This window comes from Anarrhichthys ocellatus, unplaced genomic scaffold (genome assembly GCF_004355925.1).
Source record: "Anarrhichthys ocellatus isolate YVR2014 unplaced genomic scaffold, GSC_Weel_1.0 scaffold2, whole genome shotgun sequence".
In the NCBI taxonomy this organism is placed as follows: domain Eukaryota; kingdom Metazoa; phylum Chordata; class Actinopteri; order Perciformes; family Anarhichadidae; genus Anarrhichthys; species Anarrhichthys ocellatus.
In genome coordinates, this window is record NW_022280032.1 from 6,376,648 (window position 1) to 6,394,388 (window position 17,741).

The following is a 17,741-nucleotide window of genomic DNA, read 5'->3' on the forward strand; positions in this document are numbered from 1 at the left end:
TGTCACGTGACCGTCCTCGACAGGAGTTTCCCCGACAGCTGAGCAGCAGCTAAATGCGTTTCTTTTCACCTGTAACAGAGATCATTTTTAACTCCATTGAGTCGAAGTTTCGTAGAATGGGTGATAAGAAGAGCCCCACAAGGTAAAGCAGTCGCTGGTGCCTGTGAGTGGAGACTTTTATCGGGCCGTTTGAGAGCAGGAAGCTCGGTCAATGGATGGAGCTTTTTTTTTGCTTTTTTTTTAACTGAATTGTTCATGGCGGCTGGGCTGAAGGTTTAATAAGGGGCAACTGCCTGAAATCTCCCGTTTCCTCAATGACTGACTTTCTGGGCAGATCACAACTTTAGAGTCGTGTCTTTTCCTGTTCCGGTAACCGTTACCGAACAGCGGAAGGGGGGCGGGGGGTTCTTTTGAAATCATTGCGCTCATTGCAAACATGGCGTTATCACAGTGTTTTTGTTTTGTTTTTGTCTGAAGGCCAAAGCGGCAATCGAAGCCCTCTGCCGCGGACGATGGGTACTGGGACTGTAGCGTGTGCACGTTCAAGAACACCGCGGAGGCGTTCAAGTGCATGATGTGTGATGTCAGGAAGGGTACGTCAACTCGGTAAGCATTGCTGGAGCCGTTCATTTCCAAATAACCGAAGCTCCGCAGGACTATTTTAACTGTACGCTCAGTTGCAGGTTCATCAGGTCACGTTACAACTATCCATTACAACAAGTTGCGATAAAATCTTATCTTTATGAAGGGTTTAATGTCCAGTTTTTGTTGAAATGGTTTTAGATAGTTGCTGATTTAACTTTATGGACAGTTGAGAGTGCAGGCCCGTAAACTACAGTAATCTACAGTACCACTGAGGTCATGTCTTTAGTATTGTTTATGGGAATTTAGCAAATTTCATAACCTTTAAGGGAAAAAAGATTAAATGAAAATATTTTAATAAAACTTATTGTGTGTTGGGGGGGTCAGAAGTTACACTCAGTATTACACAATACAATCAACATCATTATAATCCAAAGTCTCCACAATGTCCATAGAGTTCAATGAATACATCTATAAAACACAAAACCTAGCATGAGCCAGGGTTTATTGCAGGGCTGTTGTATTAGACTACAGTAGTTTTAGTTAGGTGGATCTAATGAACTGACAACTGAGTGTATGTTTGGGTACTTAAGCCAAAGACGTACCTATATACGTATGTGCTAGATGGGGAGAATTCATCATATAGGGTAACATAATAAATCTGTTCTGTAGGACTACATCACAGATTATATCTAGAAAGGTGTAAGAAAAGAAGAAAAGGGTCATTTACAGCCCGAGAGTTAGGTCCATGAAGGCATCTCACAAAATACCTCTATTTACTAATATCTGGGCAGTTTTACCTGCACAGTGGTGCTATCGAGAGTGATCTTGCACAGTCCCGATCCCTTTTTGTTTTGTGTCACAGACGGTCTGCTAGTATTGAATTATCACAGAAATAGAGAGAGACCCAATGGGGGTAAATTCATCTCTAACCAAAAATAATGGGGAATCAGTCTGAACCTTTTTTTTTTTTTAACCAATGCTCTTAAAACAAAAGCAGAAAGTAACTTTAAAAAGATGAAATTAGGAAGCTTGTAAAGTTAAAATGATGAAAGTAGGAGAAGAAAGGGAGAAATTGAGTGCTGGTAGGCCAACCCCGGATATTAGCATTGCACTGGTTCCCTCGACAAAAAAACAATGAGATTATTCCAATGGATTACTGCAGAATAAAAGTTCACACACGTTTATGATACTCCTGATTTTTTTTATTTTTTAAGCATGAGTTCAATCAGCAAAAGTTAAAAGCTAACGTTAAGCTGTAAACAAACTACACCACAGTCTCATGAGCTTCCATTTAAAATTGTATTCGGAGGTACACTCAAAAAATTCAAGGTTTTAGCCCCTTAGGACGACGCAGGAAATACAGTCTAACTCGTGCACGTACCTTGTCATTTTTAAGTGCCTTCATCATTTCAAGTGTTGATGTATACACAACGAGGGACTTGTCGACTTGATGACATTTTATAGTCAAACCACACGCTCACCCTACTCGTATGTTCCGTGATATGAAGGTAACTATGACGGCCATTGACTCTTTTTGTCTCTTTCAGAAAACCACGGCCTGTTTCTCAGCTGGTTGCACAGCAAGCGAATCAACAGTTTGCACCACCCATGCTCCCCAAAAAGGAGAAGAAAGAAAAATCAGAGAAAGACAAGAGTGATAAAGAACCAACACTGAAAAAGAAAAACCATAAAAAGATGAGGTAATTTGGCACATGCTCGTCATATTCGGGGGTCTTTTGATCTTGTTGCTGGTCGACGTATCGTCTGAGGAGCAGGTTTCAAATCTGTTTTGTTTCTGTTTGTTTGTGTCCATGCCCAGGCCCAGGTTAAAAAACGTAGACAGGAGCAGCGCCCAGCATCTAGAGGTCACAGTTGGAGACTTGACAGTAATAATCACAGACTTTAAGGAGAAAGCCAAACCCACGTCCACTTCGACAAGTGCTGCCTCAGCGGACCAACACAGTCAAAGCGGCTCAAGCTCCGACAACACTGAACGAGGGGTCTCCAGATGCTCCTCGCCCCACGTGGAGGCCTCGCCGGTTAACGGAGAGACTCACTAACCTTTTTAGCACAACCCATTCTTCTGCACTCTCTACAGCCTCAATCAGAGATTGATCTTCGACTTGCATTAATAATACTATAGATTCCAATGTGATAGCTGTTTTTGGGGGGGGCTGTATTTTTCACTGCCTCCCCGCGATGATAAAGAATTCAGGATTCAGGACGTATATGCTGTGTGCTCGATGCAAAGAACTGTTGCAACAAGATCTGTCCTGATGAACTGGAAACAAAGGAACAGTAGCATTAAATCCTGGATTTCTGCCACGTGTTGTGGTTACTTATGTTTTAACACTTCAGTGTTACGTCAGCAACACACTGGGTTGACCGTAGCTGCACAGAATACTTGATGCATTGTGAAAGAAAGAGAAAAAAAGTCATCTCAGAATTGTAGGTTATCCTTGTATTTTGTTATCGTTATTTGCACTTAATGGCGTTCTATGTTCATGATAACATTTTTTTAGCATTATTTCCACTTTTCCATTGTCAGTAAATCATAACACTGCTGGTCACTGGCTTCATTCAGCTCTTATTTTATGCCATTGGATGCAATCATCTTTTCTTTTTTTTCTTTTTTACTGTCTAACATTTGAGTAAAAATATTGAATAATTATTCTAAGTATGCTTCTCATTCACTTGGTAGAGATAAGCATGATTTAATCGATAGAATGGTTTATATTGTAAAATAATGTTAAATAAAATAAGTTGTAGATATATATTGGATATGTTTTTATTTAATTGTTTTCATCATAAACAGGAACAGTTCATAAGACGCATGGATTTCTTAAAAGGTGCTTTACCGGAACATACCTTTTATTTCCCCTGAGTGATTTGCTTTATCAACCCCACAGTCAATGGATTATATGTTTGAATGCGTTTGTTAACCTTTTTACCCTCATTATGACCGATACGTTCCATAAAGGCAAGACATGAAAAGGCAAAAGACTTGGTAGCCAGTTCAGGTCAATACATGAGTCGCACAAACTTCAACGTACTGTATGTGGGTGTTTGTTTTGTACCCTGCACCATGCTCCTTATCTTTGCTGTAGTTGTCTTGAAAGAAAAGCTCTTAGAAGCAATGATGGAAAGTAACTAACTTTACCTCCTTACTATTCATAAGTGAAACCTTGATGTACTTTAGCAAAGGTCTGGTTGCTGTATTCAGTGTTCACACCACTTCCACAGTCCTCATTCTTAACTTACAAGCCAAGAAGATGGGAATTTGGTTGAGTCACTTTCTTAACTATTTACCAGAATGTTTGAGTCGGTGTTCCCATCCTGTGTGACATCAGGAATGATTGTATGTACTTTTGCGGTGAGCTTTGAGTCGTTGGTATCTACCTGTCTGTCTAATGCAGTAACGTTACTGACAGATAGTTGATCAAACTAAACACACGTGTAACAGATGTGGGTGGGGCAGACAACTGTAAACAGCTAACTGTGCTCTTCGGTGTAGCTACTGACTTGATTTTGTGAGATAGATTTGTTAAGCTCGCATCGTAGCTAAGATCAACGACAAAAATGTTGAGTTAGCGCATAAAACTGGAAACGCAAAATGCGATGCTATCATCAAGCATTTCTCCTATGCATGGTCAGCACCTTCTTTTCACTGTTGTATGTGTTCAATCAACTAGCCTCCACCTTGGAGGACGGAGACGGCTGGGACCTGAACGAACAGGGGATACCCGACAGGCGCAGTCGTGACACCGGGCACCTTCTCAGGAAAAAGCCCGGACTCGCAGGCCTTCGAGATCGCGATGATGGGCTTGACAGGTAGCTTGGCTAGCTAGCTAATCTATGTCACCAAACGTTCATTTCATTACTGAGCACATTTATAACTTAACTTTACCTACATTTGTACGCTAGTTGCTATAAGGTTAGCGTGAATGTTAGGTTAGACCAAAATAACACATTATATACCTTTTTAAAACGTTAATTGACATGCTAAAGCTATCTTTACGCAAAACATGGCTAACGCTACTCAGCCGAGCTGATAATTAATCGTTAACGTTGTCTGGATAAATTGAAAATATGCTCAGCCTATTAATTGTGTTGTTTTACACCCACGGTCTATAAGGTTATGTGTTTCACATTGCTAATGCTTTCTTGTATAAATATATAGCTACGTTACCACCTGTTAGCTAGATAATTGACTAGCTAGCTAACTATTAACATTACTGCTAACTAACTAACTAACAACTAACGTTAACTGTAGGAGGTAGTTCAGGGCAGATCTAATCATTAAACATGTCTGATGTCTAAGAGATTCTTTTAACTTTGAGGATCCAAAAGATCATGTTTTCATTCTGTCAGGTGTAGAAAACTGTCAGTTTCTTACTGGAATCCATATTGGAGACTGCCTGCTGATGTTTGTGGAGTGAACTGCTTATTGGAATCATCTATTAGGTATGACTGATTTTGTGCATCTCTTATTAATATATACACCAATGTTATTTACAATCAGTATACTTCAACTTGCAACTCTCACATACTTAACGGGTCAACGGTTCAAAGTAAAGTCTGGGCCTATTGCTGCACTCACAGTGTACCTTGAAACTACTCTTGATCATGAAGTCATAAATACAAGCAGTTTTCAGAAACGCACATACTGACAACACTTTGAGCTGTTAGAGTAAAGCCATCTCATGATCATGAGTACATCAAGGCAGTGCTAATGTGGTGAAAAAAGTACTTTCTTCTATATCACATTTTAACCTGAAATCTCAATGTTGCTATCATAGATAGACACATACACACCACTAAACATACCAGTATCTTATTTACAGACTTCTGTCTTGATAAAGTTTAACCTATGCTTGCATCATCAGATGCAAATGTTAGTAACTAGAGTCTTGTACAAAATTAACATGATTTAGTCAATTTTGTAGTCAAGTGTATTTATGTAGGTCTGCCATACTACCACATTCATGAGAGATAGTCCTGTTCTACCTTTCATTAAACCCGATGACAGTTCCAATCCTACATGGCTGAGCACCAGTCAGCTGAGCCTGCTGTATCTTCATTACTATTGCAATTGTCAGTGTATCCATGCTGTTGTATGAATACAAACTGAGCTTGATTACTGATTTATTTGACTTTGTCTTGGCTCTTAGAAAGAGATCAGGCTCTGAAGTCGAGGAGCATGGCGATGGGAGAAGTCACCTGGCTGTGGTGGCCTGTGGCCCCCGGCTAGAAGAGACTCTTACCATGTTGAAGTCTGCTGTTCTCCTCAGCAGAAAGCCTCTGCACTTTTACATCTTTGCTGAGGATGATCTACATGACCACTTCAGAAATGCCGTAAGTTTCTTCCCCTACAACACCAGGACTTGCATATACTTGTGTATTCATGTTCAGGTTTTACATAGATTCTTAAAGCAATAGCCCATTATGACTGTGTCTTATGCTATTGTCAGAGAATCACATTAAGAGGGCCTTATTGCAACCATTGCACACCTTGTGCAACTCAAGTCAAAATCTTACATGTGGATATTGTTGATGTAAAACCTTTCTTTGTGCTATCTTTTCTTTAAGCTGGACTCCTGGCCCAGGACAGTACAGACCAAGTTTATCTACACCATCTACCCCATCACGTTTCCTAATGCGAATGCAAAAGAGTGGAAGAAGCTCTTCAAACCTTGTGCCTCCCAGAGGCTCTTCCTGCCAGTAGGTCTAGACTCATCCTTCCTGCATATAACTTGTAACAATAACACATTTGGCAAGCTCATGAGTTTTTTTATATTCTGTTTTCCAGCTGATTCTGAAGGAGGTGGACTCTTTGCTCTACGTGGATACGGATATCATTTTTCTGCAGCCAGTAGAGGACATCTGGGCCCTTCTTTCTCAGTTCAATTCAAGCCACTTAGCGGCCATGGCTCCGGAGCACGAGGAGCCACGCATCGGCTGGTACAACCGCTTTGCCCGCCACCCTTACTATGGCAAGACTGGCATCAACTCAGGGGTCATGCTCATGAACATGACGCGCCTCAGGGAGAAATCTTTTAAGGTAATGTGCAGGTAGCTGTGTTTTTATATGTGTGTGTGTAGTCCAATCATTGTTACATTCTGAATTTCTACCGTTTGGGGATCCCCAAGAACCCCCAAGAAAATTTGAAACAGTTTGACTTAAAACTATGCAATTTCTCCCTGTTGTTGTTATTATTATCACTATAGATAACTATAGAAATCTTTCTATAGTTTAATAATTATTTTATTATCTTCACATATAGCAGCTTTCATCTGAACATTTAATCCTTCAGTAAAATCATATTGTATTCAATCAAAAGAGCAGATTAAGAACACTTTTAAATAACGTTTCATTTATTATATTCATTCACAAATAAAAACAGTTCACTAATTATTTTACAAAAGGACGTGGACATCCTATCACTAAACTACAGCACCATCGTTCTCACCCTCAGCATCTTTCTAAGCAGATGGGAAAAATCGTAATGTCATAATGTCCAGGTCCACAGGTATGTTTATGAGAAAAGGATGGCTCAGTGTTGATACAAACACTTACTACACATTTAAAGTGGGCCGTGTCAATGTTGGTAGGCGGATGTTTGTATTCTCATCTATGGAGTTATATGATGTCGGCCTATTTCAAACAACATCTCTACATTCAGTTAGTCATTGAGGCATCTTGAGATGTGTGAAATGTAGACATTGTACAATAGTTGAGAATGCTGAAGGCTTCAGGAGCAGCTGTACCACCGAGACTGACCAGCTGAGGTCACTCTTGTAATACCTTTCTAAACCGTCACAATGAGCAAACTCGCTTGAAAGACAAGACAGTTTCTTTGAGTTGATGTGAAGTGTTGACTAAGTGATTCATTTAGCAGAATTGATGTTTATGACTTCCTGATGCAAACTGGTATGAATGTTCTTTTGATTGCTGTATTGTCTCCTTCTAGAATGACATGACAACAGTTGCACTGAAGTGGGAGGAAATTCTTATGCCCCTTTATCAGAAGTATAAACTCAACATCACCTGGGGGGACCAGGACCTTCTTAATGTCATATTTCACCATAATCCAGGTTTGTGCAATCACATACTGCATCACTTTTTGTCATGACTCTTAAATTCCATGGAGTTAAATGTCTGAACTTGTTTTAAATATGATTGTATAGGTCCTAAAATGAATGCTCTACTGTTATGATGTTCGTTTTTTGTTGTTTTTTTTGCTCTGGAGGAGAATGGAACCACATGAAGCGTGTCACTGTCTGCTTGTAGTCTACACGATAACGGTCCTCACGTGTCCACGATAACAGAACGATATTCAACTATGCAACGCCTGTAATGAATTTTGCACTATATTCAGCCTCTCTATCTCTCTCTCCTGCTTTCTCTACGCTTCACTGCATTGACGTAGCCCTTAAAAAACAACAGTAACAACATGCTAGCACACAACTGATTTCTTGTTATTGTGGTTCCATCCACAAAGAGCTGCCGGACCAAAACTACTATTAATCCCTCAATCATGGAGGGCCTTTGCAAAGGTGGAGAGACTGCACGAGGTCAATTACCACCAGTTGATTTAATATGATCCAATGATCTCAGCGTGCCCCTGTGTCAAATAGCACTTACTGCCTACAGGTATTGCAACATATCAGAAGAATGTCTCTTCTGTCTCTTGCTGTTCTACAGAAAGCCTGTATGTGTTTCCCTGCCAGTGGAACTACCGTCCGGACCACTGCATCTACGGCAGCAACTGTCAACAAGCCGATCGAGAAGGTGTCTTCATTCTCCATGGTAACAGGGGAGTTTACCATGATGACAAGCAGCCGGCTTTCCGAGCCGTCTACGAGGCCATCCGAAAGGTAGAGTCCGCCTCTAACAAGGAGTCTGTGGTTGTTCTACAGTCAAATCAACAACTCCAAACTTCTTATTGGTTAACAATCAACGTGTTCTGCAAAAATTCCTTAATTGAAGAAGTCGTTTTTACAAAGAGCATTCCAGACAGTTAAGTGGATAACTTAATGTAAGGGGAAGTAATGTGTGAAAGGCTTTGTTTATTCTAGTGCGGATAGGAGTGAGAAATATGACTTAAAATGTATATCACGGTATTTTTAGTGGTTTTTATGGTGACTGTATCAGGATATTATAAAATTAAAAGGGATACTCAACTCAAAAACATGATTCTACCAATTCTCCCTCTATTGGCAATGTGAGGGAACAAAAGCTGATGTTTTTTATTTGCTCCAACTAAGAATGAAGATGAGGTTTAGACCTGCACGTGTTTTGGAAGCAGTAGCCTGCCCCATAATGTAAATGTGTAGTAACAGCCATGCTGTTGGTTTGAGTTGTGAGTGCATTTTATAACCTGGATTTCAGCAATAAGAAATGAGAATAACATTACACTTAAAATAATTTACATCATTGAAGAAACCAAACCCTGACATAGCCTTTATATTTAAACCCACATGAAGAAAGAGTGGAGACACTTTTGGACCAGAACCGTAAAAAAAGGACACATGGACGGTGAGCAGCGGCTTATCTAGAGCTTGTGCGGCCTGTTTTTTATCAGCAGAAATAGACCAAATGATCTGATAAGGGCTGGCAGTACCAGCTCCGGCCGAAGCAGCAATGCTGTCTGTGTGGACATCAGGCGGGCTTTGTGGCTGCCCGAACCTGCTAAAACGGACCGGCAGCAGCCTGGACACAACCATAGACATTATACACTGTGTGGGAGTGATGCAGTTCATCAGGAATTGCAAAATCCATGTTGTGGCTGAGGGTGGATACTGGCAACTGGTGATGAAAGCGGTATACCACCCACTCTTAAGTGAGGAGCAACCATTTCTATGCTTCTTCGCTGGTCCCTCTGTGCCTTTTAGAGGGCAGTTGTGTCGGTCCAGACTATTTGGTGGTCATTACATTATCAATAGGCACTCCAGGCCATTGCAGTGCTTAATCAATAGCCTGCTACTCATTTCCGTCATCCTGTCTCAGCTCTCCCAAACCAGACAAATCAGCCCCACCCTGCTTCAGTCGCTTTAGATGTTGTCAGATAAAAGGCTAAAAGAAGATGAAGTGAAGAAACGTAACAGCCAGTGAAATTGTGTTGCTCATTGATGTGCTTTTAAAAGTTCTTGGACATCAATGGAAGTCTTTGGCACAGAGCGATAAGCTTTTATCGGATTTGGGACACACAGACAATGCTTGTTAGTAGGAGCGATTCATTGTTGTTTTGGTCTTTTCATTGTATTTGTTGACAATAATCTCCACCCTCATGCTGTAATATCCTCCTCTTGGTTTTGTGCATAGGCCTGGAACAGCTGGTGAGTCCTGGCTGCATCTTTACGCCTTCTGTAAACTGTAAAAATTTCATTTTAAGTTGGTACGATGCCCTAAAGAGCGCTACCAGTGCGTTTCTGGCTCTTGAAAATAAAGACAGAACTGGGATTAAAACAAAAGTTTGACATCTGTCAAATTGACTTTGCGTTATTTACGCATTTTTTTCAGCTTTCATAGCTTAAGAGTCCTCCACACATCCGTCATCAATGAGGGAGCAAGTCAGCCGGAGAGCTCTCTGCTGCGTTGGCGGCTCGCCTTCGATCGGCTCTTGTTGATTTCAGCACACCGGTCAACATGCAGGTAGCGATCGGGGGAGTAAGGGAAGCCTCATTAGCTGGTCTCCATCCATTACCGCCACAGGGCCCAGCCTGGCCACTATCAGCGCGGGCAATGTTCTCAGCCATTAAGTAAACGAGCAGCCTTCATTACAGGGCACTCGGCCCTCATGCTTCCATCAGTCTCTCCGACAGCACAGACATAAAGCATCCAAGACAGTAAATGCCAGACTCCACCTGGTTTTAGGAGGCGGAGGAGTGCTGCGGTTTGTCATTAGTAATCATAAACGAGTCCTGTATTAAATAAACAAGACCTTGTTGTACAATTAGCCTATTAGAAAAGAGCACGGTGTGACTGAAGAGCATTTCCATCCTTTTGTTGCTATATTTTGTTGAAGCTTTTATCCGCGCTTCCTGTTGCTCCAGCTCCTCGGGCCCCCTCCCACTTTGTTCCCTCTCGGTCCTTGGAGGACCGCATCCTAAAGCCTGGAGCAGGCAATTCTGGAGGAAAGTCTCATTTCCATCCCACCAAGAGCTCCTTAGTCAGCCCAGTTCTCCCAGCCAGCATAGGAGCTTGCAATAAAGAGCGCTACCATTACGCAGCCAAGCCCACAGAAGAGTTGTAAAATTTTTAGTGCTGATGCTAGTTTGAGACATCGTGATGGCTGTGTGGACAAAGCACCCGCAGCATCCACATAAAAATCGATAGGCGGCTGTTAATGGTGCTTTATTGCCTGTTGCAGTATATGAAAGATAATAAAGAAAGTGTGCCTTGCCTTACCTAATGCTTGGCCAAACTGGAGTCAAATGAGATGCTGTAAAATAGTGATTTCTTCTTATTTACTAGTGCAGTAAAACAATGGCGTGCCTAGATATGAGAACAAAAGGCCCACATCCTTATTTTCATACTGTACGTGACAAAAGCCGTCGCTGCTTATATTAACCGGCTTAAGGGCTGGAAGTTTTATCTTTGCTGTTCACTTGGTGACACAAAAGCAGTCAATAATGAAGCATATCTGGAATGCTGCAGCTGTAGCTCCCACCAATGCGGTTACGCCTTACTGAGCGCATTCTTGTATAGTTGTAGTAACAGATATTCATCATCCAAACACTGTCTGAATTGACGGTTATGAATCAAATGCAGAATGTTGTTGTCTTGGAAGTGACAGTGATAAATGTGGCACTTCATTTTTGTGATTTGAATGCGGTTCTCATTGACCCATCATGGCTGCCACAGCACGCAACAGGTATATAATATAACACACAAAAGAACACGTTGAGTCTCTTATGAGTAATGTCGGGAGAAGAGCTGGAATCAAAGACGCATAACTGTGGATGTTCAAAGCTGTGATCTTTATTCTGAAATGAGAAATATAATGCATGCAGACTTTTTTCTCTTCCTCACAGTACACATTCGGTGAGAACATGGAGACCTCGCTGCTGCAGCCGCTGGAAGCATCGCTGCAGACCACCACGAATACCTACTGTGGAAGAGCCAGTCACCTGTTTACGAAGAAGTTAAAAGGGAGCATCGCATCTGTTCAACGAGATGTCACACAGAGAAGATGATCAGGACATGTGGAAGCAGAGTCTTGGATGTAAGACACTCCTGTGGTAGAGTCACAAGTCCGTCTCAACCACAGACTGGAGACAATCCCTCTGGTTCCCTTTCTAGAACTAGGTGCAATGAATTATAGAGTTTAAATAAAAGCTACTTAGAAGAGCCAATCCAAAGTCTTTAGGGTGGCTCCTCATATTGGGACGGTGACATGCAGAGGTTGTGTGTCTACTGGTTCGTGGCAGGAACACATGCACAGAGCGCTTGTTGCTGCAGCTGGGGCCTGTGCTAAGAAGCAGGATTTAGGGTTTTGGGAGGTAACTTCAGGGCGGCTCCGGAGCAGGTTATGTTCGAGATATAAGAGATCAACTTGTTTAAAAGCACCGCCTACTGACCAATCAAAGCCTGGCGAACGGATCGTGAGATAATATTACACAAATACAAAGAAGTTAAAGTCATAATCCAGGGTGAAAGCAACACATATTTAACTGCCAGAAGCAGAAAGGAAAGCTGGCAAAAAATCTGTGCGTAAATTTGAAGGTTCATAATATCACTGCCTCATCTAGACCAATATTTGAGCCTCATTCTTTCTGCTTCAACCCCGGCAGCGTGAAACAGACTTCAAAGCAAAAAATAAATAAAAAATAGGCTATAATAATTTAAAGACGTAAGTAGACTTCCATATCTTGTAAGTCAGGCTCTACTGAATAGATCGAAGCTTCATTCATAACGTTGACATTCAAATTGGATAAAGATTAGACTACACTAATATCAGGCTTATTAGTATTATACTATTTGTATTATAATATTTGTAATATTCATGCTATATTTTATGTGCTCCAAGTCCAGGGTTGCAGCTGAAAAAATAAGGCTAAAATTGTCATGCACGCCATCATTTAGAATAAAGTATCTTCTATTGTGAAAGACGACATCTAAGCAACAACATCATTTAATAGAATACCCAGATGTAATGTAGTCAGATCTACTCGTGCTCTAGATGGGGCTGTGATATTGTAAACCTACTAATTTATGCTTTCACACACTCTGCTTGTTTATGATTGGTCATATGCTGCAAACATTTTATGTGCCCGCACTCATAGCCAGATTGAGAAACCCTGGGAGGATTTACCGAGTTGATGAGCAGCTTTGTGGGACCGTTTAGCTGGATTACAGTTGTTAGGGTTAGTTAAGCCAGACAACCAAAAGATACCCTGTTGAACTCGCTTCGCAGTACAGGCCTCTGCTCTGCTAATGTAATAACACACACACACACACACACACACACACACACACAGTGGGTTCACTCACTGTTGCTGCTGGTCAAAGATTAAAAAGTAGTAATAACCTCGGACCTCTCTTTCCGCCAGTAAACAGCTCCAGAATGTGAGTCACGGTCGAGGTTTTATTCCTCCAGAATTTCGACCAATGACAGCGCGTTATACACCACGTGACCCTCCGATACGTCCCCATGCATGTAAATAGACGATGGTAGTTAAACTTTACTTTGGTGTACCTTTGGTAGGCGGAGACGATGTAAGACTGCCCTTTGTGGAGACATTGAGCTGGATGACAAACAGACTCGGGTCAACACTGGACCGTCGTCCGTTGACAAACTGCGTATCAAGATTAGTAATGGTGAAGGGTAATCTGTGGAACAGGTTATGTTTTTTTATTCTTCTGTGAAGCCAATGTTGGTAGATATCTATTGGATCACAAATGCTTCCTCACCATGGTGGGAAATGCACAGACACTTTTGAGAAAGAACCTACAATCACTTTGTTGTTTCAGGTCTTTTGGAAAAAAGAAACACAGCAGGGTACTTAAATATGTACTCCTATCGGGAGTATTTTATTACAGCTGTTTTAATATAATTGTGCATACAGGTTTTGTACTAGTGTTTTAGTCACTGCAGTATATATTGGGAAAAAAAGGGTTATTGTTAGTTTCACAGCAATTGTCTTGTTTTTTAGTGAAGAAAACAGATGCTCATTAAGAATACTTTAAACCTGTATTCATTATTGTTGGACATCTGTGACAGGAAGCACTTTTAATGTCTACCTTGTAACTAACACGAGGCTATCATTTCATTTTCTCTGGTACGGGAGTTTGTCAAATAGTTGTTTACTGTACACTGTATGAGCATTTAAGTATTTTCAGTAACTGCCAATATGAACATAATATTACAACTGGAACAATGTCATAGACGGCAGTTAGGTCTCAATCAAGCGTCATCTGCTCCAAGACAGGTTTAGCAAAAAAGTTGCACTTTTGATGTGAGACATTGGGGACTGTAACATATCACAAAATCATATCTGTGATTGTAATGTTTCACTGAAAACCAGCATAGAAGTTCAAGTGTATATCAAATGTATGGGAAATAAATATTTTTAAAAAAGCATTTCCAATGGTGTCTGATGTAGTATCTCTAAAACACGCTTGTGATAAGTTTGCATTTTTAAATGTGACACAGCTTTTAAGTGTGTTATATGGTGTTAAATTTCCTTTTGTTGGTTTTAAAGTAAATGCACAGTATTTTGGGCTACAAATAGACTTTATTAAGAGAACACCTGATAAGAGTATTGCAATAAAAGGTAAGGAATTACAAAAATTTGCTCTTTGTAATAGGGCTAATTAATTCTGGTGTAACTGAATTATTTGACTGAAATTCCTTCAGTTGCTCGGTTCTCAGTTTCTTCCATTTTGTTTAGTATTCTTAATAAGTCGTGTGCACCAGCCTCCAGAACCACCTTACATAAACTATACTTGTTGCCAACTCACTGCAAGCGAAAGCTAGCATGATCCATGTCCCGGAAGGAAGCAGCAAGCTTAAGGAATTAATGTGCGAGTGTGAAGCCTTCAGAAAGTGTTGTTAGATGGCCGAAAAGAAGCCGATGTGTCTGAGTCAGTAGCCTCTGGCTCTTCATTTCACAGTCAGATTGACAGACGTGCCTGGAATAGCCAATCGATGTGCATGATGAATTTAAAGTGGTCACTATTCTAAGAAGCTGTTCGATGTATGCATTTCTCTTCCTGAGAAATTACCAAGTGTGCATTGAGTTGGGAAAACATCTTCTATATTTTAAGATTTGCATAAAAGCTTTTAGTTGTATTGTAAGCTAATTAGCATGGCTATAAGAAAGGCTCATGAGCTGGCTCTGGTTCATATATTTAATAGAGAACCACTGTGATAGACGCTCTTGGTACTAATCTCACAACAGTGTCTTTTAGGGGTTAAGGAGTGCTTATGTTGGTTTGCTGAGTGAGCAAAAAAAGACCTATACGAGGTCAATTTATTTCTGCCACAATCCTGTGATTATATCTTTGTAGAGAAATATTCAATGGCATTATTGACCGCCGTCAAACGCAACCCTTAGTAAGATGGATGTTTACAACTTCAATGTGCGAAGCATATATAGCGTTTTTAAGGGGAAAGGCTAATGCTACTACTGCCTGGTTTCACTCCCCTGAGTATAAGGGTGATGGAGGTCTCATTCTCTTTCGGTCTAACAGGAACTGCCGATAGATTATTCATGTTATTGCTTGCACCACTTGGGCTCCGTAATGTTCGATAGCAATTTAAAGCTCAGGCATAAATTAAAACAATTAAAACAGTCAGAGGCAAATGGCCCAACACAAAGTAAAAAGGGCCACAAAGTAAGGATTATGCAATATCAGGCCGTGCAAGTCATCAGCATCCTCTTAACATGTTTGGCAGATTGCATTGCAACTGGGACTAGATGTAGAAATGACAAAAACGATGCATACACCATGTCCAATTCATAAACTGGAATTGAGTCCACTGAGAATGTGTCTGCAGACCATGCATACACACAGTTTTCTACAAGAGATGAATTATAGGGAAAAAACCTGCAATAATTACATTTTTACAGCTTTTGGGGCAGCAGAAACAAAAAGTGATCACAACATTGACATATCACATTTTAAGTAGCAAACAGTTTCCAGTTTACACATCCAGCACTTACACAACATTATCAATAATTTAGAGTCGTGTTTCTGGCCACCTCCTGAGTGCAAGTGAAATATTCTCTCCATTTTCAGCTCTGTTGTTAGTCTCTACCATCTCCTGGAAGAAATATCTGGTTCTGGTTCCACTATGTTCACCAGCTCTGTGACCATCTGATGTGTGATGGTGAGCAGGTAGTGCACAGTAGGTTTTTAGAGCTTTTTCTTTCTATGAACTGCAGCCTGCTGCAGGTGAAACCAACATCATGCGAGTGGTGCGAGTGAACCAAAACAGCTGGAGAGCCAAACAATGAGCTGAAACTTGAAACAAAGCTTTGTAAAACTGAGGGGAGTAAGTATCTAAGTCTAACATTCACTCTTCTTTTAGCTCTATTTTGTGAGATTGCTCTTGTGTGCATGCGTTTGTGTCTGTCCACTGCTAATCTTGCATAATGCTCCACCAAACTGCATGCTCAAGGACCTATTGCAGTGACTCACATTTTCCCAAAACACCTTTTATTGCCTGTTTGATACTGCCATCGACTGCCTGCTGACTCCTTACTCATTACTCTGTCAGTGATAACACAGCTATAGCCCCAGCCGCTACTCTGCGACACAGTAGTCGAAAGCCAGGAGTGGTCACAGATGCTCTCCACGGCCTGCAGTCCTTCAAAATGACAGAAGACTTTTGGATTTTACGACATTGTTAAAAAAATAATTTAAAAAGGATGGAAAATATTTGGTTAACAGAATCTCTGCTGTATGTCTTAGTGGAAAACTGTTAGCCTTCTATTGTTTTGGACGATGTGTTCGGCTATCAGCTAGCAGCTACCGGACTGCACGTGCAGTTGACTTTATTGCGGCCAGAGGCAGTTATTCCTTGACTTTTTCTTGGGCATCAACTTCACATTTACACACCTATTGTCAAAAAATAGACTTGAAGCCTGAATACATGCTTCGAGTCTTGGTAACGCCTGTGAGACGGAGCTGAGACAGCCCCTGCATAGAGCCGGTGCAGACATCTGCATAGATCAAGATGAGTGCCTATCTTTTGTGTGAAAAACACATCTGACACACTTGCGGTCTAGACGGGGTTAACCCATTGAGGATTTTGTTCATTCTATCACACAATACAGCAGATGTCATGCAGACACAGCTTGCCGAGATCTGCACTAAGATCTGCTGAGTCCCCCATTCTACTTCACTGGGTTTTTATAGAATCTAAAAAAAAGTTATAAAAAGTCAAAATACAGTATGTTGAAAAAAGTCATAGTATAGTTTGTTAAAAAAAGTAGTAAAAAGTCATAGTATAGAATGTCATAAAATTTCACTGTATAGGATGTCATAAAAAAGTCAAAACAGTCATAGAATAGTTTGTCATAAAAAGTGAAAATGTTCATTGTATAGTACATCACAAAAAAGTTATTGTATGGTGAATCATAAATATATTTTACATTTAAAATCTTAGTATAGTATGTTAGAACATGCTGCCATTAGTGCAACTAAAAAGTGATAATGTCGTTACGGGTCTAAAAAGTCAAAGTAAACTATGTCATAAACTAGAATTATCACCTCAACCAACAAGTCAATTTGTAGTTTACATCCATGTTCGCCCAAAATGTTGTCACCAGATATTCAGATATTCGTGTGAAATTGTCATAATTATCATCGGTATTCTTTACTTAAGGTCAAAAAATGTTTTGTGAGGTCACAGTGACCGCGACCTTTGACCTTTTACCACCGATTCTAATCAGTTCGGCCTTGAGTCCAAGTAGTCAAGACATGAACCTGCGGTGAGTCATGTATCGTGTTGGTTTGATTAACTGAGCAAAGTGACACAACAGAGCGGGGAAGAGAATAAAGTAAGAAGTTAATCCCAGATGAATAGACCAGGTACGATCTGTTTCCCCCGAGAGCATCCATCTCTCTGCTCTCTGCCTCTCCTGCTGCAGAATGATATCATTTAACTAGTGAACATTTTGATCAATAATACACTTGCCTGCAC

The 17,741-nt window shown here is 40.7% G+C and overlaps 2 protein-coding genes across 2 annotated transcripts; both read left to right on the top strand.

Moving 5' to 3' along the window:
- Nucleotides 1–11: 11 nt before the first annotated feature.
- On the top strand, nt 12–3,315 carry LOC116393368 (YY1-associated factor 2-like). The gene is made up of 4 exons (XM_031865636.1): nt 12–142; nt 478–606; nt 2,133–2,285; nt 2,405–3,315. Exons 1-4 carry the CDS (start codon nt 54–56, stop codon nt 2,643–2,645), a joined length of 612 nt encoding a protein of 203 aa, XP_031721496.1. The 5' UTR covers nt 12–53; the 3' UTR covers nt 2,646–3,315.
- A 743-nt stretch (nt 3,316–4,058) lies between these two features.
- gxylt1a (glucoside xylosyltransferase 1a) lies at nt 4,059–14,171 on the top strand. Its single transcript, XM_031865650.1, has 8 exons — nt 4,059–4,416; nt 4,957–5,049; nt 5,757–5,940; nt 6,175–6,306; nt 6,395–6,646; nt 7,557–7,680; nt 8,291–8,463; nt 11,623–14,171. The coding sequence occupies exons 1-8, from the start codon at nt 4,199–4,201 to the stop codon at nt 11,782–11,784; spliced, it is 1,338 nt and encodes a 445-aa protein (XP_031721510.1). The 5' UTR covers nt 4,059–4,198; the 3' UTR covers nt 11,785–14,171.
- The last annotated feature ends 3,570 nt before the right edge of the window (nt 14,172–17,741 follow it).

What these genes read in the sequence shown, in the direction of transcription:
- LOC116393368 (XM_031865636.1), top strand. Translation starts at nt 54, where the DNA reads ATGCGTTTCTTTTCACCTGTAACAGAGATCATTTTTAACTCCATTGAG. An exon ending in AGGAAGGGTACGTCAACTCG is followed by an intron (nt 607 to 2,132) that starts GTAAGCATTGCT and finishes TGTCTCTTTCAG; the next exon opens with AAAACCACGGCCTGTTTCTC. An exon ending in AAAAACCATAAAAAGATGAG is followed by an intron (nt 2,286 to 2,404) that starts GTAATTTGGCAC and finishes GTCCATGCCCAG; the next exon opens with GCCCAGGTTAAAAAACGTAG.
- gxylt1a (XM_031865650.1), top strand. Translation starts at nt 4,199, where the DNA reads ATGCGATGCTATCATCAAGCATTTCTCCTATGCATGGTCAGCACCTTC. An exon ending in CATATTTCACCATAATCCAG is followed by an intron (nt 7,681 to 8,290) that starts GTTTGTGCAATC and finishes GCTGTTCTACAG; the next exon opens with AAAGCCTGTATGTGTTTCCC. An exon ending in TCTACGAGGCCATCCGAAAG is followed by an intron (nt 8,464 to 11,622) that starts GTAGAGTCCGCC and finishes TCTTCCTCACAG; the next exon opens with TACACATTCGGTGAGAACAT.